This window comes from Canis aureus, chromosome 9 (assembly GCF_053574225.1).
Source record: "Canis aureus isolate CA01 chromosome 9, VMU_Caureus_v.1.0, whole genome shotgun sequence".
Lineage (NCBI taxonomy): Eukaryota > Metazoa > Chordata > Mammalia > Carnivora > Canidae > Canis > Canis aureus.
This window is the reverse complement of record NC_135619.1, coordinates 53892437-53915565: the sequence shown is the minus strand read 5'-3', so window position 1 is coordinate 53915565 and position 23129 is coordinate 53892437. Positions and strand designations below refer to the sequence as shown.

Below are 23129 nucleotides of genomic sequence, written 5' to 3'. Positions count from 1 at the left end.
TATATCTGCTAAACTGTACAACTATCACTACTACCTAGTTCCAGAACATTGTTTTATTTTTTAAATCAATTATAATTTTTAGTCACACTTCATATATATACAAAGTCTTGAGTCTTTGAAATAAAAAAAAACCTCATCTTCATTCAATTTATCAGTGCTCATTAATAGATGATAAATGTTGTGAACATCCAAGTATGTATAAGTTTCCTATCATCTTATGTTTTACTAACATCTAATAATTTCATATTAAAATGAGGATCAAACGTAAGTTGCCAAATGACCTGTCAGCATAAAACAAGCACAAATAGGTCCTTGATTTATAATTTTTACATCCTCTTCTCAATAATTACTGTTTGAGTTGTTGATTCACTGTACCAGCATAGGAGTTGCCAAGAAACAAAATCTTGTTCATCATACCCTCTGTACTAACGATCCTCAGTAGTCAATGCACAGTCCATGAAACTTCAACACACACTACCTCATCTGATCAAGGGTAAGAGTCCTTTGGGCGGGGGTGGGGGGGTGGGGGCGCACTATCATTCTTCCCATTCCACAGATGTGGAAACTGAGGCTCAAAACTGTTAGGGGGCTTACCAGGGTTACTGAGCCAATACAAAGTAGGTAGATCCAGGGTTTGAGTCACCGTCTTGGATTCCAAAACCCATCTCTTTCTACTAAAGTCTGCGGCCCAGCACACACACTGTTAAACACTACCCATGGGTTGGAAAACAACCCAGGAAGCCAGTGCCTGCAATGAGCCCTGAGTGTTGCCCTCTCTGCATGCTCACAACCACCTCCCACTCGCTGAGCCTCAGCTATTTCCCCCAGCCAGGCCACACAGCCACCATGGTGCCTGGTCACATCTGGGCTCCCAGGAGCTGCTCTCGTAAGCCAGCTAGGACACTGAGATTAGAAACAAATTCATGACCACCCGGGGCCTGAGAAGCACCAGTCATATAGAGGTCAGGGAGCCACTAGGAGAAGGAAGTGAGTGAGGCCCAGGAGGTATAAGATCTCAGTGCAGCAACTGGATAAGGCCACAAGTCTGTACAGCCCCAGGAGGCGGGTCCAGAAAGGGGCAGGACACTGGCCACAATGGGAAAGGAGGACAACCTGCAGTGATAACCATCCAAAAGCCACCAGAGCTTTCAGTATGAAATTCAAACTCCTACCTGGGCCTCAAAGACCCAGCATGAAGCAGCCCAGGCACCCGCTGACTTGATCTTTTGCCCTCCCCACATCAATAGCTATCCCCCAACCTAATGACTGGTAATGTCTATGCCATCCTCTGCCCCCCAGTCTTTGCAGCAGCCACTCCAATCTCACCACCCCTTGCTCCTTTCATCTGTCAAAATCCTCTTCAGCCTGGACCCAGGCCTCCTCCCCTCCCCTCCTTTCCCCTCCCCTCTTCTCTACTGAGTCCCAGTCTGGCCCGTTCTCTTCTCTCCCCCTTCCCACCTTACAGAAGCAGCTGCCTCCCCCATCCCAGACCTATCAGCAGAGCCTGGAGTTCCATCCCCAGTGGGGCTCTCAGCTCTTCTTTCATCTGTGCCTCCCTATGACAGAACTGGGCCCGGTGCAGCTCTGTGGCCCTTGATTGCAGGCTCTGCTCTGGGCCCACATGACAAAAAGCAGGGAGATAATTGCACATAAGGCCAGGCTGCTACCAAATCAGGCTACAGCCCAAGGTGAGAGGCCCAGAGCAACAGAGCTTTCAAATGTGAGGGACAATGGTAGGACCGTCTTCCAAGGGGGATAGCCTCCATAGCCCTCAACCCTTCCTCAGCAGGGAGCAGACAAATAGACCCCAAGAAGGCTTCCTTGAGGATCTGAAGCAGAGGCTTTTCCCCTGCAGTCAGGACTGAACTCAGTGATGACTCACTCAACAGAAGCCACAGACCTATCACCACACCACACCCCAGAGAGCCCTCCCCACCCAGCCACTCCCATGCCCTATACTCTCTAAGGGGGCCAATAGACACTGCTTCCATCAGGAAATGTCACTCTACCAGGAGGTGAGGTCAAATAATACCGGGGCAGACGATTCGTCCTGCAGGAAGGAGTCACCTCTGGCCAGACTCCCAGGACCATCTGGGACTCTTCTAGCTCTCCAGGCTTCCCCATCAAGGCCACCCAAAGGGAACAACCATGGACGGACAGCCTGCATGGCTGGACTAGGGCATAGAAGTGACCACAGCACAGCTTTTGGGTCTGAACTCTGACTGGGCCCTGCTGTCTAAGCCCACAGGAGATGTGGGTGTGAGGGGACAGGGCTGGCACCAACTGTACACAGACACTCAGTCTGCAGACTAGGAACACACTAGCATGGGGAAGCAGAGACTGTCTGGAGGAAATGCTTTAACAATGTTCAGATCAGAGGAGCGACCAGGCAAAATGGTCACCAAGGCCCCACCTGGCAGCTCGCCCTTGGAGAACCACACCAGGCCTCCAGGGCTCTGTTACATGTCCAAAACCAAAACAAACTTCTGTGAAGTAGGACACCCAGAACCACAGGCATTTACAGACCCAACACCATCTCACACTTGATTATTAGTACTATGGGAGTTTCATCAGCAAATTATAAATTCCAGGAATACCCAGAAGACCCCAGAACATTCAACAGGGGAGGATGAGAAGTAGGTATCTGAGGGGTAATAACTCTGAGTGATTCTGCAGAGGGGGGTGACTGTGAGAAGGTTTTGTGTTCATATCCAGCAATAATCTAAAAGGACAATGAGGGACACCTGGGTGGCTCAGTTGGTTAAGCGTCTCTTAGTTCCAGCTCAAATCATGATCCTGGGGTTGTGAGATTGAGCTCCATATCAGGCTTCATGCTCAGAATGGAATCTGCTTGAGATTCTCTCTCTCCCTCTGCCCCTCCCACCACCGCCCCCCCCACCTCATACCTGTATTCTCCTTCTCTAAAATAAATGAAATCTTTAAAAAATAATAATAATAAAAGGACAATGAAACAAAATTTAACATTTAAATTAAATTACCAATGTTGATGAACTATTTACTATGTGTTAGGCTCTAATCTAAACACTTTATATATGTACTACCTTATTTCATTCCATAACTACCCTAAAACATAGGCACAATCATTATCACCTATTTTACAGATGATGGCAGTAGTTCAAAATGATGAAAACACCCAGCCAAGGTCACATAGCTAAGTAGCAGCAGAGCTGGGACTCAAACCCAGGCAGTGTGACTTCAAGACTACATGCTCTTTAACCACATGAATATCAATACTAAGAAGCCAGCTTTTTAGAATACCTGGCTCCTTCCAAAGAAAAAGTTCCAAAACAGAACTCAAGAAACCTGGATTCTTTTTTTTTTTTTTTGAAGATTTTATTTATTTATTCACAAGAGACAGAGAGAGAGAGAGGCAGAGACACAGGCAGAGGGAGAAGCAGGCTCTGTGCAGGGAGCCCGACGTGGGACTCCATCCTGGGTCTCCAGGATCACACCCTGGGCTGAAGGTGGCGCTAAACCGCTGAGCCACCTGAGCTGCCCAGAAACCTGAATTCTGCACCAATTCTGCCCCTAACTTATTGGCCGTACAGTACAAGTCCTGAACAAATTCTTCTGGCTTTCCATTCCTCAGCTGGCTTATGTGGGAAATGAGAGATCAAGCAAGGTGGCACACATGTCTCCCCTCTATTACCACACCCAGGGCATACATTGGACAACACTGATCAGGGCAGCCCGGGTGGCTCAGCAGTTTAGTGCCACCTTCAGCCCAAGGCATGATCCTGGGGACCTGGGATCGAGTCCCACATCGAGCTCCCTGCATGGAGCCTGCTTCTCCTTCTGCCTGTGTCTCTGCCTCTCTCTCTCTCTCTCTCGTGAATAAAATCTTTAAAAATAAAAAAACACTGATCAACCACAACCCACTCGCTGAGCCCAGGTGAAGACACGGGTATGCTCTACCGTGTGTCAGACAACCACTACCTACCAAGTAGAGTCAGAGGATGGAACGCACCTGCTTTCCCAGAGCTAGGCTGTTTCTAAGGCATATTCTGACTCATGAAATTTACAACCGTGTTAATGGGGTTCTAAAGTCAAAACTTTAACTCTAGCCCCACTGCAACTAGATCACTGTCCTTAAACCTCGATCTTCCTTCTGCAAAATGGACATGATGTTACACATGGCCAGTTCTACTTCTTTTTCCAGTCTCCAGGTGAATAATACTCCACGCCAATGTCTGATCTGTGTTACACAGATAACCAGATCTCAGTGTGTCCTGCCAGGCCCCTTTCCTCTGCTTTTCTAAGGGAGCCTGAAAAAGGGAAGATCCAAGGCCATGACAGGATGACATAATAGGATGAAGGGGTATAGGTTCCTTCACATTAGGAAACTATGTTTCTAGAAAGTTCCAGTTAAAGTGCAATCCCTAGAGGTGATAATACAGGAAATTATCTGTCATTGTCACTTTGGCAGGAATTTCTTTACCTGTTTTTCCAGACTCAGAAATGAAAAGTAGAATTCTATGGAATGGGATAGGTTCCAAACATGGGTTCTGTTTCAGAGAAGGCCATCCTAAAAAGAAATTTGTAGGAGGGGGCATTTGGGGAGGGCAGCTGGTAGGGGCTGAGAAGGCCTAATGAATAAAACATGCATCACAGCTGCCAAGGATACTTGCATTTTAATATGGAACAGTTTCAGGCCAAAGGAATTAATCTCTAATGGTGGAATTACAAGCATCAGCAATGATTTAGGGAGGTATTAAGCAAAGAAAGTTGTTCCAGCATCCCTGAAATCCCAACAAATGAGCTGATATGAGTGCACAAGCCTCAGAAAACAGGGAATACGCTGCAAATTTAAGGGATTAATAATATTATTACTGGCAACTTGTGAGTCTGCCTGCCAGTGAACAAGCCTGCCACCACACAGACAAATCCAGATGCCCACAGGAGCCCAGGACATGCACTCTTTGGTCTGGAAAGCATCCATTTGGGAACCTAGTTGCCAGAAAAACTGAAGAGAACCCTTCCCTCCATCTGCCCCTTAATCACACACACTGAGAAGATGCATAATTAATTTGTTCTCAACAGTTGCTCTGTGGCTAGAAGAGCGAGGGCATTTCTGGAATGGCAATTACAGACAAGAAAAACAAATGTTAGGCCACAAGCAGAATAACATATCCAGCCAGCCTGCTTCCCCTCCCTTCCCCACCATCCCATGTTCAGGCCATTTCCTCACTGCCTGGAGATCTTGGGGGCCAGCAGAAAGGAAGAGAAAACAAAATCCTCAAAGATACAGGGAAGGAGGCCTCACTCTAACCTCAGAAAGAGGGACAGCCACAAAGTTCAGGTACAGCATGAAGGTTACTGGAAGGGACATTGGGGGGGGGGGGGGACAGCATAACACATATAGGAATTAGTTGAAATTAAAGAATTCTTAGGAGCACCTGGCTGGCTCAATCAGTTAAATGTCCAACTCTTTGTTTCAGCTCAGGTTGTGATCTTGGGGTTGTGAGATCGAGCCCCGTGTCAGGCTCCACGCTGAGTATGGAGCCTGCTTAAGATTCTCTCTCCCTTGCCCTCTGCCCCTCCCTCACCCCTTCCTTTCTAAAATTAATAATAATAATAAATCAAAAAGAAACAATTCTTGCTAATTTCATCCACTGTGATAATAATGGGAATACTTAGAAAATGTCAGCTGTTAGAGACATGCATTGAAATTACAGGTGACATGGCATGATTTCTGCAATTTAAAACTCTGGCAGAAAAAAGAAATGAAAAAAATGATAGCAACATGTTTTTTTAAGATTTTTTTTTAAGTAGGCTCCACACCCAGAGTAGAGGCCCAGCATGGGCCCCAACTCAGGGCTTAAACTCACAACCCTAAGACTGAGACCTGAGCTGAGATCAAGAGTCAGACACTTAATGGACTGAGCCACTGACACCCCTATAGCAACATATTTTAGATCTAGGTGCCAGGGTTCATCATATTTTATCTCTACTCTTTAATTGCATTTGAATTTTCATATAGAGATTTTTTTTTTTTTAAGGCACACTGTGGCCTAGGAGCCCTGTATTCTCAGCCTAAGCCAGCCTCTCCTGCTGCATTTGGTACCACATATCCTGTCATTCACTCTACTCTATCCCACTGCCCTCCTCTCAGGGTCTTTTTTTTTTTTTTAATTTTTATTTATTTATGATAGTCACACAGAGAGAGGGAGAGGCAGAGACACAGGCAGAGGGAGAAGCAGGCTCCATGCACTGGGAGCCCGACGTGGGATTCGATCCAGGGTCTCCCGGATCGCACCCTGAGCCAAAGGCAGGCGCCAAACTGCTGTGCCACCCAGGGATCCCTCCTCTCAGAGTCTTGAACAAGACAAACTCATTCCCATCTCAGGGCTCTTTAGGCTTGCAATTTCCTCTTCTCAGGGCACACGGGGCCTGCCTTGGTAGGGCCTCAAACTTGCCATCTAACGTGAAAGAATAATGCCTGCACCCCAACAAAGATGTCCACGACCTAATCCCTGAAACATGGGACTATGTTACCCTGCATAGCAAAGGAGAACTAAGGTTGCAGATGAAATTAAGGTTGCTGGGCAGCCCAGGTGGCTCAGCGGTTTAGCGCCACCTTCAGTCCAGGGCGTGGTCCTGGAGACCCAGGATCAAGTCCCACATCAGGCTCCCTGCATGGAGCCTGCTTCTCCCTCTGCCTGTGTGTGTGTGTGTGTGTGTGTGTGTGTGTGTGTGTGTGTCTGTATAAATAAATAAAATCTTAAAAATAAAACAAGAAATTAAGGTTGCTGATCTTGAGATCTTGTGAAAGATGATCTCAAGTTATTAGGTGGGCCCTAATAACTTGTGATTACAAGTTATCACACTTGTGATTACAGTGTGATTACAATGGTTCTTTTCAGTGGAAGAAAAGAACCAGAGAGCTGGCAGCGTGAGAAGGACGTGGCCAGATGTTGCCAGCTCTGAAGATGGAGAATGGGTGCCTTGAGCCAAGGAATGCAGGTGGAAAAGACAAGGAACATCCCACTAGAGCCCCCAAAGGAAACACAGCCCTGCCGACACATTCATTGAGTCCAGTGAGAAGCATTTCAGACTTCTGACCTCCACAAATGTAAGAGAATAAATCTGCACCTTTTTCTTTTAGAGACTGTATTTATTTATTTATGACAGACAGAGAGAAAGAGAAGCAGAGACACAGGCAGAGAGAGAAGCAGGCTCCATGCAAGAAGCCCGATGCAGGACCCGACCCCGGGACTCTGGGATCATGCCCTGAACCGAAGGCAGATGTTCAACCACTGAGCCACCCAGGCGTCTCAAAACATTTGTATCTTAAACCACTGTTTGTGGTAGTTTGTTACAGCAGCAATAGGAAGCAGTAGCTACTGTCTTTTTTTTTTTTTTTTTTTTTTTTATTGGTGTTCAATTTACTAACATACAGAATAACACCCAGTGCCCGTCACCCATTCACTCCCACCCCCCGCCCTCCTCCCCTTCTACCACCCCTAGTTCGTTTCCCAGAGTTAGCAGTCTTTACGTTCTGTCTCCCTTTCTGATATTTCCCACACATTTCTTCTCCCTTCCCTTATTTTCCAAGTAGCTACTGTCTTAAAATTAATTTTATCTTTGAATTTGTGTTTTGCAAATGAAGCTAAGTGGGGCAAAGGATCATGCACCAGGGTATTTAGCTCACGAACAGCCCCACCTCTCCAGGGACTTCTCAGCTGCCCACTCGCCACCCCCAGTGCCCTGGCTCCACCTAGTCTCCCCACCTGCACCCAACAGCCAGGCTGCTCTCCACCCAGGGTGGCAATCAGATCACATTGGTGGGAGAGATCTGCATTTTGCCACTGCCCTTCATCCCCACTGCAGGCCTGAGTGCAAGCCTAGGCAGGGTAGAGTCACACACGTCAGGCACTGGCTCTCCCCATTCTAAACTAGCATCATCTCAGCAAGTTCCACAGGAGACTCGGCAGGGACCCCTCCCCCACCCCCGGATCCAGACCCTGAGCACATCCCAGCAACGAGGCTGTAATCTCTTGGGAGCTGCCCATCCACTGTGGGTCAGGGCTATAGGGCCACAAGAAGGGGAGACTGACTTCCTCACACCACCCCCCCACCAGAACCCCCCAGTGAGCCCTGAAATTACATAGCCCTGCCTCTTCTGCTAACAGCATTTTCCCAGGTCTTCACCTGCTGTTCTGTCTCACTTCTCAGCTTCAGCTGGAAAAGCCCCCATCAGAAAGCCCTTCCCCAGCCCTGCTTCAGTAGCTTTTTATCCTATGACCATAGTTTCTCTTTCTTAGGGCACTCAGCAAGAGCTGACATTATCCTGTTTACCTACTTCACGGATTCACTAAAAAGAGCCCACTTTGTGCCAAACCCTGTGCTGTGCCAAACCTGTTCTAAGTGCTAAGGATGCAGCAAGCTGGACAGACACCTGCCTTCCTGGAAAGGATGTTCTCGTGAGTTCCACTGATAGGTAATTATCTCATCCCCTCAAGAATAGACTGCCGTGTACCTACCACCTGGCACAGTACTCAATTAGAATCTGCTACACAGGGGGATCCCTGGGTGGCTCAGCGGTTTAGCACCTGCCTTCGGTCAAGGGCATGATCCTGGAGTCCCAGGATGGAGTCCCACTTCGGGATCCCTGCAGGGAGCCTGCTTCTCCCTTGCCTGTGTCTCTGTGCCTCTCTCTCTCTCTTTCTCTCTCTCATGAATAAATAAATAAAATATTTTTTTAAAAATCTACACAATTGGGGCACATGGGTGACTTAGTTGGTTGAGCATCCGATTCTTTTTTTTTTTTTTTTTTTTGAGAGAGAAAGGAAGAGAGAGTAGGAGGAAGGGCAGAGGGAGAAGAGGGAGAGAATCTCAAGCCCACTCTCCATTGACTGCAGAGCCCAACGCGGCTCCATCCTAAGATGCTGAGCTCATGACCTGAGCCAAAACCAAGAGTCAAAGGCTTAACCAGCTGAGCCACCCAGGCACACTGGAGTGTCCGACTCTTGATTCTGGCTCAGGTCATGATCTCAGGGGTCATGAGATCAAGCCCCAGGCAGGCTCCACACTGGGCATGAACCCTGTTTCAGATTCTCTATTTGCTCCTCCCCCACGCACACGTGCATGCTCTGTCTAAAAAATATAAATAAAAACTTTGCTACACAATTGACTGTATGAATCGTGAGTGGCGTAGGTACTCTGCACTGTGACCAGGCAGTGCATGGAGACATCCTTCTTCATCCTATATACAGAGTGGGGGGAGGGGGAGGCATGAGGATCTGGGGGTAAGGGAGGGGGGCAGTGCTCCAGTTCCTGAACCACGCTGCCTTAAATTAGCCTCACATATGTCCCACCATTATCAGTCAACAGTTTATTTGTATATTTAAGTGAAGTTATTCTGCTAATTGGACATATGTCTCACGGTTCTACAAGGAAAAGTCTATTAAAAAGTCTTGCTGTAACAGGCAAGAGCTTTGAGGGTAGTTTTATTCAGGGACAGGAAAGGAGCTGAGTGGATTTTAATTTGGTAGAAAATAGCTGCTTGGGGCCAAGACGGTGAGAAGCGGGAAATCAAGAACAGGCTATTAGATTATTAGTGCAGTTAACAAGCATCTCCATCAACCTCATAGCTGCAGACTGCCTTTCACCAACTTTATTAGTTATATCATGGCCTTCCATCTACCCCTGCTATTCCAGCAAGTCCCATTTGAGAGACGCCAACACAGAGGCAGGAGAAGCCCATCCCATCCAAGCCAGTAGGAGTTGAGCCTCACCTCCTGAGCACATCAAGTGTGAGAATTTTGGAGTTGGGGAGGATAAATAGCTCAATGGGTTTCAGGAGACATGGTAGAGGGCTGAGGGCTGGGAGAGACGGTTGAGGAAAACTCTGGTTTATCAAGGCTTGACATATGGCTCAAACTCCCTTGTGCAGCTAGGAAATTCACACCTCGGCTGCTGGCCTAGAGGAACCCTAGAAGCTCATCTAGTCCAGATGAGAGAACCAGGATGCACATGGTTATAGGCACAGGCTCAGGGGCCACTTGATCTGCAATTAAATCAAAGACCCTGTAGTGGGCTGAATGGTGGTACCCAAAAAGATATGCCCTTATCCTAACTCCCTGGACTTGTGACTATGACCTTATTTGGAAAAAAAGGATCTCTGTAAATGTAACTGAGGTAAGGATCTTGAGATGAGATCACTCTGGGTTGCCCAGGTAGGCTCTAAACTCCCTGACAAGTGTCCTTATAAGCAAAAGAAAACAGAGGCAGAGACTGGAGCAACACAGCCACAAGGTATGTCTGAAGCTACCAGAAGGAGCATGGCCCCACTGGCACCTTGATTTTGGACTTCTGGCCTCCAGAACTGTGAGAGAATACATTTCTGTTGTCATGGGCCATCCAATATGTGGTGATGTGTTATAGGGATTAAGGAAACTAATATACCTACTTTTTAGCCATGGACCTTTGGACAAGTCACTTCATCTGTGCTTCCATTTCTTCATCTGTAAAATGGGGGTAGATACCTCAGATTGTTGGGAAGTTAAAGGAGATACCAGAGAGAGAACCCTTAGCACAGCGCCTATCCCATGATGCTCAACGTAAACACTTGTTCTTAACCTCAAAACCTCACCTGCGAAACTCATTAAAAATATGGTTTTCTAGGCCTCACTCCAGAACCACCAAAAACAAATCTTTATAGAGCCCGAGGATCTGCACTTTATAAGGCTCCTCAGGTATCTCTGATCATTTGATAGTGCATTGTCACATTCCCACCTCCATGGCACACAGCCAGAATCTGTTCCTAGAAAGCTGCCCTTCCAGATACAGAATTCCCTACCATCCTCAGTAACCCACTACAGTAGTGAATTACCCTAGCACTAAGGAAGTCCTAGTTTATGCCATCCCCCATCACATGGGTCATGGTGGAAGCACCCAATCCAGGGCAGGAAAGGAAACCATGAAGGGTTTTCAGGGGGAAAAGCAATAAAGCAATGAGAAGCCCAGTCATGGTTAGTCCAGGATGGAGTCTGAGATGGGGAAGGACAGTGTCTCCAGCTGGCTTCTCTCCAGCTCCTGCCCCATTAGGTGTAGGCTAACACTCAACATGGCATCATCTCTGGGGAGCAATGCACTCTGGCCTCCTCCACCCACCCCACAAGAACCAGGTAGCAGGAGCAGTTGGTGAGCAGCTCTGGGGCAGCAAGAAGCCAACCTTGTGTGTCCAAGCAGCCTGGGCAGGCAAGTAAGCTACAGATACATGCAAATTCAGGATTGGCTAATGGCATTAATTATACTGATCAGTATGGGGAGATGCCTCGCACATGGCAATAGCCTCCCATTGCCAAAACACAAGGCCTTTTTTTTTTTTTTTTTTTTTTTTTTTTCATTTCAGCTGTGGCCTCTGGCAAGAGATCATTGCTTCTGAGCAGCGGCAAATACCATCCCATCAGGCAACTTCAAGTGCGAAGCAGCCCCAGGAGATACAGAGGGTGAGCTAAGAGGAGAGAAGAGCTGGAAAGAAAGTGGCCAACCCCAGCAGGGGAGAGATCACAGCAATGGTGGGCACAAGCCAGAGTTTGGCCTCGCATTTGCTACAGATGGTACAGCCTTTTCTCCCAGGGTGAACCAGTACTAGTAATGGTATGTAAAAAGATGGCACACAGGCAATTTCTGGTGGTACCTAGGACACTTCTTATTTGCATATGCAGACCCCCCAAAAAGAGATCGCTAGTCTATTAAGCCTGCAATCTTGCTTAGAACAAAATCAAGTAAAGGGACAAGCCAATAGGATGAAAAATATCATACAAATACATGAATAGCTGGTTACAAAGAAATACATGGGAATAACAACCCATGAATTCAAGATAGCAGTTGCTTCTGGTTTTGTAGGAGAAAGCCTGGAATCAAGGAAGTACTAGGAGGCTACATTTGTATGGATATGGCATAATTTCTGAGATCATGCAGTGAGTAGAAGAGTGATCACCAAATTATTTTTTATACCTTGCCTTAGGTCTTAGATATTTCACAAGTTGTTTTTTTTTTTAATTTCACATATTTTTTTAAATACAAGGGGTATGTAGGTCCATAGGTCACTGATAAGTCTAGAACAATCAAGGTGACCACATGACGTTCGCATGGCCTCCCTGGGAACTACAGAGAAGTCACCCCACACTGAACACTGTCTCCGGGAGAAGCCCGAATGATGCCTTTTTCCTCCAGGGTCCCCACTGATGGAGGCAGACCTTCCCCAGTCTCTCCCCAGACCATGCCAAGGCCCCAGTTCCTAGTCCTCTGGAACTCTCCCCAAACCGAGGCCACGGCACAAAGTCCTGCGGGTTTGCAATGCAGTACTGGGAAGGTTTATGGACACAGAAAGCTACAAAGAGGCACTGGGTACCGTTGCAGACTCTGCCTCTCTGTTCCACAGGCCAGGTCCTTACATGACCCAAGCAGAGCAAATTAAATGCAGCTCATGCTCCTGCAAAAATTATCACAAACTCTGAGAAAGCCAGTCACCAAGACAGCAAGGATTCCATTTCTCTCCTCCTCCTCTGTGTAGAATACTCTGACACATGTTCCAGGATGAGAAAGGAAAGGAGCAAAAGGGGGCCTGAGGGACAGAGTACATGAAAATTCACCAAAACACTTCCACACCAGGTTGACAGATGGTGCGCGCATAAAGGAACAGGGCACAGTTAGATATGACTACCAGAGGAGGCCTTCCCTGGTATGCACCCCACCCTCACTCGCCATGCTGGCTCAGGAGCCCCTAACATGCAAGGTTCCTGCCCCCACCCCGGCCACCCCCACCCCCACCACTTCTTGGCTGGGAGTTAGTTGCTGTCAGGACCCAGAGCTGGAATGAAGACAAATCGATCCTTCCGCAACTGGTGATTTTACGCCTGCTTCCCCTACTGGACTGTGAGCAGCTGGAGGGCAGAGGTCAAGTCTTATTTCCCTTCATACCCTCTGAGACTGAGCCATACGCAAGACCTGGTACAGAGCAGGCTCAGTAAACTTTATTAAAATAACAGATGGACAGATGTGGCCACGACAGTCCCCAGGTTTCAGAGAATATTCCTGAAGAGCCAGACACTGCTACAGTTCCTCTGGATGGGCAACAAGGTCTTTAAAGCACTTCTTGAATTATCATACCTTCACTAAGTTGACAGCACAGTTATTCTCAAAACTGGCAGTTGGTCAGTAGCTTAAGAGCTGAAACACTTTCCCAAAGCAAAGAGCTAGCATTCACTGGTTCCTTTGGAGGGTCTATACTTCCTCCACTGAGAAATGAGAATTCCAAATATTTGTTGGATTAACTCTTTGGTTGGTTGATTAAATACAGAAAGGGATTCCCAGGAGGAGATTCTGTAGAGATTCCCAGGGCTCATACCAGGATGGATGGACCCAGGGGAGAAGAACCCAGCAGCAGCAGCTAGTTGGCAAGAAGAGCTACACAGGAATCTTTGGTTACACTTTCTATCCAACTTGGTGCTTTCCCCCAGGTGGCAAGTGGATAAACAGAGACAATCAGGTATGAAGAGCAAAGAACATGAGATCAGGCAAGATCTGGATGACCCAGTCCAAGCCCAAGATCTGCCACAAAACTTCAGGGGGCTTGGGGCACCTGGTGGCTCAGTTAAGCATTTGATTCAATCTCAGCTCAGGTTTTGATCTCAGAGTTGTAAGTTCAAGTCCTGTGTTCCATGCTGGGCATGGAACCTACTTAAAAAAAAATCCCATCACTCCTCTGGATCTCCAGTCCCATCTGTACATTAGAGGCCTGAGGAGTTGGTGCCAGAGATGTCTTTCTCAAGGTCAATGGCATAACTATAAAAAGAGTCATCACTGTACCTAAGCCCCTTCTAACCAGTATCTTTTTTCCCCAAAAAACACTCTACCACAGATACCATGGTTCTAAAGGTTGACAACAGATGACCCTTCTCTCTAAATGTGGCTTTCAGTAATGTTGCAACTGTTGTCCCATACTCAAACCTGAAGCAGCCCATGTCCCTAAACATGGTCAGGTGTAAACATTAGCAGAATTTAATGGATATGAAAGGTTTTTATAGCAAAATTATAGCTATTTGCTGTCTGCAGGTGAATAAGTACTATTGGTGAACCTCCTATCTCTGTTTAATGGGAGCCCCACTAGAAGTATAATACTCCTGGCCTCTCTCTTCCCTCTCACTTCCTGTGGGAGGAGGACTCACCAATTAGATTGGTGAGTTTGGGAAAAGAAACAATTCATGCTCAGCCCACCCCTTCCTCTTGCCTCCCTTTTTGGGATTTGCACACACCCACAGACACACTGGTGCTCCACTCCTCCCTGTCCTAAGAGGCAGGCCCCCCTCTTAGAGACTAGTACTGCCATATCTGTGCCTGTGGAGGTAAGTCTATCAAATTCAGGACTGAAGTACAAGTCAACTTGCTCACAGACCCAAAACATGCTCCAGCCCAGCATTTATCAGTAATAAAGCTGACATTCTCAGCTCTTTCTAGCAGAGACCTGCATCTCCTTTGTTCTGCTTCTCAGACAAGGAGGAAAAGATTATTAATCATTACCTCCTCAAGCCCCAATAGTAAATACTAGAGTAACTAATATGATGCATACACATACCAGTGACCTGAAGCATCTGACACCATAGGAGCCCAGTGACCTACTCAGAAACAAGAAATGGGATTCAATTCAAAAGCTTCCCAAAGCAGCAGTTGAGGCCCCCTCCTATATTAGGACTCTGATTAAGAAAGGAAAAGGCACCTGTGATCCCTCTCCCTCCCTCCCTCTCTCATGCTTCTACTCTATCAGATGATGAGTACGATATTATATCACATCGAAAAATATTCAGTGACTGATGACTTTAAGCATTCTCATTCACTGAAGGCTTAACAAAACTTTACCCAAGAACTTGCCATGGCTCCCTACTACCCCTGGTACACCCCTTCGCCTCTCATCCCTCTGTGACCTAGCTTTAATTCTCTTTGCCAGTATGCCTCTTTGCTTAGTATACCTTAGTCCCCAGTAACACTGAACTAATCTCTGTTTCTTATAGACAATCCCCAAAATTCTACCCATCAACCTCAAGCAAAATCACCTGTCCCCAGTGTTACATGTTTCAATCCTATCTACCTTTCCAGACCCAGCTCAAACATCCCATTAACTCATTCAGTCTCACCCAGATTGGGCCATTCTCTCTGCTCCTATATGCCCCAAGGGTTTTAACTATTTTAGGGTATACTAGTTGAACAAGTAAGTGAATATGTTGTAGATAATAACAGGCTGTCACTTTCAGAGAAATAAGTTACACATAAGGAATGGGAGAGAGCTAAAATAAACTCTGTGATGTTAGACTGGAATTGGAAATACCAGTATAAACTCACAGTTTTTTTAACAGATAGGTGTGTGTAAGCATGAATAAATATACATACATATATTTCCTAGCTCCATCTCCTGGAAGGGCCTAAAAACAATGGCACTCCAGGAGCAATATGCATATCTAGCACCAACATCTTGGTTTCTAAATACCATTCTCCAATAAAAGGAACCAGGACTCCTTGGAGAAGTGATTGATTCCAGGGCTGGAGTAAGGAAAATACAAGATGAGTCTGCAGATTAGAAAGGTAAGATAGTGGGGGCGCCAGGGTGGCTCAGTTAGTTGAGTGTCCGACTCTTGGTTTCAGCTCAGGGTGGTGAGATGGAGCCCCGTGGGGCTCTGTGCTCAGCAGAGGGTCTGCTTAGGATTCTCTCTCCCTCTCCTTCTGCCCCTCATCTAATGTACTTGCATTCTCTCTCTCTCTCTCTCTGTTTCTCCCTTCTCCCACTCTAAAATGAATAAATAAACCTTTAAAAAAAAAAGTTGATAGTGCTCAAAAATGAATGGAGACGTGCAAAAATCACACACACACACAAAAAATCAACCTGAAGGAGCTCCCAATGGCCAAAATTAGAAGAATTTGAACAATAAAAATAATGATGGTTTCAGGCTATAATCCATAGAATATTAAAAATATCCATGAGTTCATATGATAAAAATAATTAAATAAGTAACTAAAGGAGAAGGCATAGCTCTTCCTTAGAGAAGAATTCTAATTAACAGATGTAAAAATAAGAAAAATAGAAAAACATTAACTTGTTCATTAAAATGATAAGGAACCACTGAGGCAAACTTTGTGCCTCTCAATCTCCCCTCTGGCCATATTCAAGAATCCACAGTGTTTAATTTAATAAAGCTTCTCATCTCTGTTCCTCCAGATTCAGCTGGTGCAAAGGCCACTGCCACCACTTTACAGATAGGGCAATACAGGTGCGTGGTGGCCGACCAGGAGCCTGAAAGGCCAAAATGCCCACAATACTACCCAGCACCATGCAAACCCGTCCTCACCCTGTTTAGGCCTTGGAATTTCTGAATTTCATTCTTTCCTTGAATTACCAAACCTTCTAAGATCTATCAAAACCCTACATATGCTTCAAGATCAAGGATGCTTCTCCAGGAGTCCCCAGTGTATTAGGAATCATTTGATTGCATGTAACAGAAAACTGATCTCAAACCATCTGAAGCAAAAAGATAATCTCCTGGCACATCTAACTGGAAAATCCAGTGGTAATCTAGTTTCAGGCTCAGCAAGATCTAGGGACTCCAATGACACGTCTCTCTACAATACTGACTCCATTCACAGACAGGCTGTCGCCTCATGATGGCAAGATGGCTGCCAGCAGCTCTAAGTCAACATCCTATACTTGCAGCTAACACAGCAGAAAGGGCAGTGTTCTATGAGGGACACCCCCAAATGTCCTAGACCTGACACTCACTGACCAACACTGGCTCAGATGCCCATCTCTGAATCAATCTCTAGGGCCACAGGAATGGACTCTACAGATGGCCTAAGTCATGTGCCCACTCTTGGAGCTGAAGGTGGGGTGAGCCTCATTTAAACCTCATGGCAAATACATGAGATATGGGTGGCTCCCCAAAGGAAGTTTTAGATGGTACTCCTCAAAATATGAACTGTTCTTGAGCTGAAAAATGAACATACATCTAGTATACCACACCCCCTCGGTCAGAATCAACTCAGCCTTGCCTCCTCCAGCCCAGTCTGAACACTTGTATCAGCCATGAGTTCTTTCTGCCTTCTGGACAAGTTGGTTCACACCTGTTGCCTCTGGTTACAAGCATCCTGGACACTAGGAGTCTGGTTCTTCAAAGCACTGGGGTCTCCCCACACCCCCTCAGCTGCCCAGCAAAATGCCACTGCACCTCTAGAAAACTTTGATTCCCACCCCTTCCTGATGTGGAGCTGAGTCACTCAGACCAGCCAGCCGAGCACCAACCTTGAAAGTGCTTCCCTAAGTCACTGTCTCTTGGCTCTAGCATTCTCTGGGACCTGGAGATGCTGACTTGACAGGTGAGATAATGATGTTTTACCCTTCACTCATTCCGTTATCAGTCACGAAGACAAGAACAGATAAGTGTTCCAATGGAAGAACACACTCCTGCAGTATTTACTCCAGCCAGCTCCCCTTCCCAGGCACAACTCCCAGGGACCAGCCTACACTCTTGTTATCTGTGCCAGCTACCACGTGCTACCCTCCTGCCACATACCAGGCTGCACTTCCCTTCCTGCATCCCCTAAAGCTGTCAACTTTCCCAGGAACTGTGGCACCATTGCCTTTCAGATGACTTACACATGAGGGCCACTGTCTCCACATCACCCATCCCCTGTCTGCTCTGCAGAGAGCTTGCCCCTGAGCCCCGGCCTGGACCTCTGTGCAGAATGTCTCTCTGGTGGGCTCTGAGGCTCAGAACACTGGTTCAATGGAGAAAGAGGGATAGGGAAAAGCAGGGGATGGGCATGGGCATCAGTCTCAGAGCCTGGGGCTTTGAGATCTTCTGACACAAATTAACATTTCATCCATTCATTTGCTCAACAAACCTTTATTCAAGACCTACTGTGTCCTGGGCACTGCTATAGGTGCTGCGAACATGAAGACCAAGTGTCTGTCCTCATGGAGCACACCTAGTAGACATCCGACTGATTTTTGATATCTGCTTCACATTTACACTTCACAACACACTGTCTCAGATATTATCTAAAGCCTCAATATGTGCTATAGCCAACTGTGGTCTACAGACAAGGAAAATGGTAGTTCCAAAGGCTAAATGACCACCTTAAAGACAGAGCACACATTCAGGTCTTCTGCATACAAACCATGCACCCTTTCTAGTTCTCTCCCAAGGAAGGAGCTAGTAGGGTGTAGCCTGTAATAACCATTAAGTCAACTTAGTCCTAGGTATCATCATCAGAGGTAGAAAATATAAAAAAGATGACCCAATCCCTGATCTAAAGGAATCTATAGTCTAAAATGAGAGGAAGGCATGTAACCAATTATCATTTGTGGTAGAAATAAAGAAGACAGAATGATTAAATTCAAATAGGAAGATATCTCTGGAAGGACCCATATGACATGATGATCACTTCCAGGCAGGAAAACTGAGGAAGGGAGAGAAGAATAATTTTGTATGTTCAAATGTTATATACTTTGAATTGCATGCTATGTGAATCTATTTCTCATTAAATGATGCTTTGAGGATGCAATCAGCCAAATCCTGAATACAGAAAATTCTATAGGGTAAATGATCTGCTTTTTTCAACAAGCAAATAGCTCAAAAAGAGGAGGGAAGGGAAATATTATAGATTTGAGAAGATTTTGGTTGATGTTTCCTAATGCAATATATGCACTTCATTTGGATCCAGATTGTAATGTACCAACTTTAAAAAGACATTTTTGGGATCCCTGGGTGGCGCAGCGGTTTAGCGCCTGCCTTTGGCCCAGGGCGTGATCCTGGAGACCCGGGATCGAATCCCACGTCGGGCTCCCGGTGCATGGAGCCTGCTTCTCCCTCTGCCTATGTCTCTGCCTCTCTCTCTCTCTGTGTGACTATCATAAATAAATAAATAAAAATTTAAAAAATAAAATAAAATAATAAAAAATAAATAAAAAGACACTTTTGGGAACAGGGATATTTGAGTATAAACTAGCTATTAGAAGTTATTAAGGAAATATTGTTATATTTGTTAGTTATGGGGCACCTGGTGGCTCAATGGCTGAGCGTCTGCCTTTGGCTCAGGTCGTGATCCCACCATCCTAGGATGGAGTTTTCCATCGGGTTCCCCACAGGGAGCCTGCTTCTCCCTCTGCCTATGTCTCTGCCTCTCTGTGTCTCTCTCATAAATAAATAAAATCTTTTTTTTTAATTTTCTTAATTATGATTATGGTACTTAAGCTTTTTTAAAGGTACTTATCTACTAGAGATACAGAGTTAAGTATTTACAAATTAAATAATACGATGCCTGAGATTTGCTTTTAAATATTTCAGCAAAAATAAATAAATGAATTAAAAATGAATGAATGAATGAATGAATGAATGAAGGAGCAAGTAGATGATACAAGACTGACAAAATGTTAATAATGTCTGAAGCTGGATGACAATTGTATAAGTATTCATTATACTATTCTATTCTCATTAATGGTTGAAATTTCTATAATGAAAAGTTTAAATAAAAATTTTAAAGTTAATTACCCCATTCACCAAGAATGACTGAGAAGGAAAGTGTCACGGAGGAGAGGTATTTGAGCTGAGGCCAGAAGGATGACTAGAAATTTTCTAAGGGGCCAAGGGCATTCCAGGCTGAGCAAAGACATATAGATCTATCACAAACCTCTCTCTGGAGGAAACAAAAGTATCTACACTTGACCCCAAACTCAACTTACATCCAAAAAAAAAATGCCTTCTTGCTTGTTGCCTCACTCATCTAGTGATAGCATCAAAATCAATGGACCTATCCCAAGTGAGGAAAGAAGGTGTGGGGTCAACAGCTCCACTCAGCGGCTTAGCAAGAAGCCCCAGTGTAGTCTTGAGAGGACTGGAAAGCAATTAACCTTTTTCAGTCGGGTTTTACCTGACAAAGCACTTCAGAAGCCAACTGAGTTATCTCAGGAACAGGACTCCTCCCTCCTGAGTCATCCCAGATACCTTGTGCTCCCCAGAAACACGCACCAGCCTCCCTGACAGTGTCTTGTAGATTAATAACCTGAGTGCCATGGGACCCACCTTGATGGCAGCCTGGCAGCCTGGCCCATCAGCACAAAAACATCTCCAATGAGGAGCAAGTCCTCCCTTCCTGGCTCCCAAGCCCCCAGCCTCAATCTCCCACACTGCCCCCTTCCCACCTCCAGCTGCATGCAGGAATTTCTCAGGCTTTACAGCTACTTCAAGACTTACCCAGTCCTAGCCTGGCTCAGATGGGTCCCCTGGATTCCTTACCTTGGATCGAAGCTGCAAGTACTCCTCTGAGCCATAGGGGACACTCCTCAGGGAGGTGAGATAGTCATAACTGATGACAGCTGTCTGTGGACCAAGGAAAAGAAAGGCTTAGTGCCTGGACAGCAAAGACTGCTCCTTGGCACCCCTACAGCCACAGGCCCCCGACACAGGCAATATGTCTAGAGAAGTAGACAACCCCTCCCCTAAGATGCTCTGTCCCCAGATCTTAGCCTGGCTGGCTTCTTCCTGTCAACCAGCACTCTGCACGAATGCCACCTCTGCAGAGAGCCCTAACACACCAGGAACTCTCAATTATTTATCGTAACAAAATGATCATACCCTAAATTACCTTGTTCATTTGTTTCCTTATATGTGGACTATCTTCTCTTTGCTAGAATTTCAGCTCTATAAACACAGAGGCTTATCTCTCCCACTCATCACTGTACCCCCAGTACCTTTTTCCTATGCCAGGCACATAGGTAAATGCTCAGTAAGGACTAGTTGAATGCATGCTGTTGGATAAACTTATTATCACAAATAAACATTATTTTATATTTATGTTGCTCTGATAGCCTAAGTTTTGATTCTGGGTCCCTTGGCCAAAAGTCTAGGAGAAGTCCCCATATACTTGGTGAATCAGAAAATTTTAGGCTTCCAGATATCTCAGACATGGAGGAGACAGGCCAAACTCTTCCTTTTAGAACTGAGCAACTGAGGCCCCTCCAAGTTAAGGGGCTGACACAGCTGATACCAAAAGAAGTCTATTCCCTTGTCTACACCCCCAAAGCTTTATTCCATTTGACATAAGTGTGTTGAACACCAACCACAAGCAAGAGCTGGTCACTGAACAAGGTACAAGGCCAATCAAGACCAGAGCCCTGGTGACTGGTTTATAAAGAACTGGTAAATGCCCTCCTTCCTCATTTCCAGCTATAGTTGGCCCTTGAACAACATGGGTTTGAACTGTGCAGATCCACTTACACATGGGTTGTTTTTGTTGTTGTTGGTGGTGGTGGTGGTAGTAAATTACAGTATTCTACTATAAATGTATTTTCTCTTCCTTATGATTTTCTTAACATTTTCTTTTCTTTAGCTTACCTTACTATAAGAATACAGTATATGACACATATGATACACAAACAATGTGTTAATAAACTGTTCATGTTATCTGTAAGACTCCTGTCAACAGTAGGCTATTAGACATTAAGGTTTGGAGGAGTCAAAAGTTATACATGGATCTCTGACTGCATGGGTGTTGGCACCCTAACCCCCACATAGTTCAAAAGCCAACTGTATTCAAATCCCTAAGGTTCCATTGAAGCCTGCTTGCCCTAGGACACTCATCCTGACTCCCAGCCTACAGGTTTCAGTTCTGTGTCTGAGGTGCCATAAGTGGTCACCTGAGTCACACATCTTGACCCAATCCATGGCTTTTGATTGTTTTTTGACCCATTCATGTGAGCACTCCTCAATCATAAGCTCCTTTAAAGCCGGGTCTAGGTGGGACAGTTCATTTCTACTTCTCAAAGCATATAAGACAATGTTGGGCCCCAAAAAGGCACTCAGTAGGCTCTTAGGAATCATTTTATATCCCATGCCTATTTATTTGTCCATCTAGATTCTGTAACTCGCTCGGGAGAAGACTTCACAACACTGAGTATTAAGGAAACAATCAGACAACAACAACCCAAACAGACTGTGCATCAGAGTCTATCCACACCAAGGGGAAGAAAAGATGAGCTCATCCTGCAGCAGACAAAGGAGGAAAGAAAGCATTGAAGCATGTGGAAATCTACCCACTGATTGGGCAGTTATATACGCATGTCTGGGAGAGTTGCTCTCAGCAGCATTAAGAGGACACGATCACACAGGAAGGATGCTCCCGGGCCACTGAAGAACACCTCTAAAGGTGAAATTTACAACTCAGATTCTCTGTTAGTCTGGGATTACTAAGCCGCCCTCACACGTGCAAAATGAAGGGATCCTCAAAGTTCTCCAAAGCCAGGCTGCTCCGAGTATGAGCCCTGCCTCTGGAACCACACACACTAGCTCCCTGGAGAAAGCGTTTTCTGATAGAATTTCAACAAAGCTGCAAAGTCTTGCCATATGCATTTGCTGAGAAGTACCAGCCCAGGTCTGTCACTAAAGTAAGATACAGAGTCTAAAATGTAAAGGCTTCAACAAGAGACCCTGTGCAATTCCATTCTATTTGGGTTCAGGGTGACAGCAGTCAGGCATATAAGAACACAGATACATGGGGCACACAGCCATGCCTGTGCAGCTGAGCAGAGGGAGCCTTGCACATGTAAGGCTACACGGGTAACTCCACATCTGTTACAGGTACAAACACCTGCAGGAATACTGCAGTTCCCCTGCCACTCTGACAAGGAGAAAGACCTACCGTTGCCACTGCTCTGCCAACCCTGACAGCACCAAAGTCATTAGGATCCAAGTACTTGTTACTGTAGAGATAGAAGCCCGAGGCAGCAAGAGCCACGCCGGTCCACGAAGCAAGCTTCAGAGCCCTTCTGGCCATGTTCCCAGACCCTGTAGAAGGAAAGGAGAAAATGAGAAACAGTGGAGCACCACAGTTAAGTCCCACCAGGATTCAAATCCAGGCTCTGCCACTTCATAGATTATGTGACCTCGGGTCATTTTCTTAATCTTGTTGATCTGTCTCCTCACTCGTAAAACAGACAGATACCTACCTCAAGTTATTGGGATAAAAGGAGATTATGTATATAAAATGCTTAGCAGAGGACCTGGCACAAAGTCTCAAAGTCATTATTCCTTACAGGGCACCAGGTACCATTCTAGGCC

General features: G+C 45.8%; 1 protein-coding gene across 17 annotated transcripts in view; it reads right to left on the bottom strand.

Annotated features, from left to right (window-relative positions):
• The window catches only part of ADCK1 (aarF domain containing kinase 1), a 147284-nt gene that overhangs the window by 79064 nt on the left and 45091 nt on the right, over positions 1 to 23129 (bottom strand). For all 17 annotated transcript variants that reach the window (XR_013386580.1, XR_013386581.1, XM_077910186.1 and 14 more), the window contains 2 exons: positions 22711 to 22856; positions 20310 to 20393 (listed from right to left, as the gene is read on the bottom strand). Coding sequence is in view for 15 of the 17 variants with exons in the window: in XM_077910186.1 (XP_077766312.1) it covers positions 20310 to 20393; positions 22711 to 22845 (219 nt within the window). In the remaining 2 variants the exon portion in view is untranslated. The remainder of the gene's footprint in view (positions 1 to 20309; positions 20394 to 22710; positions 22857 to 23129) is intronic.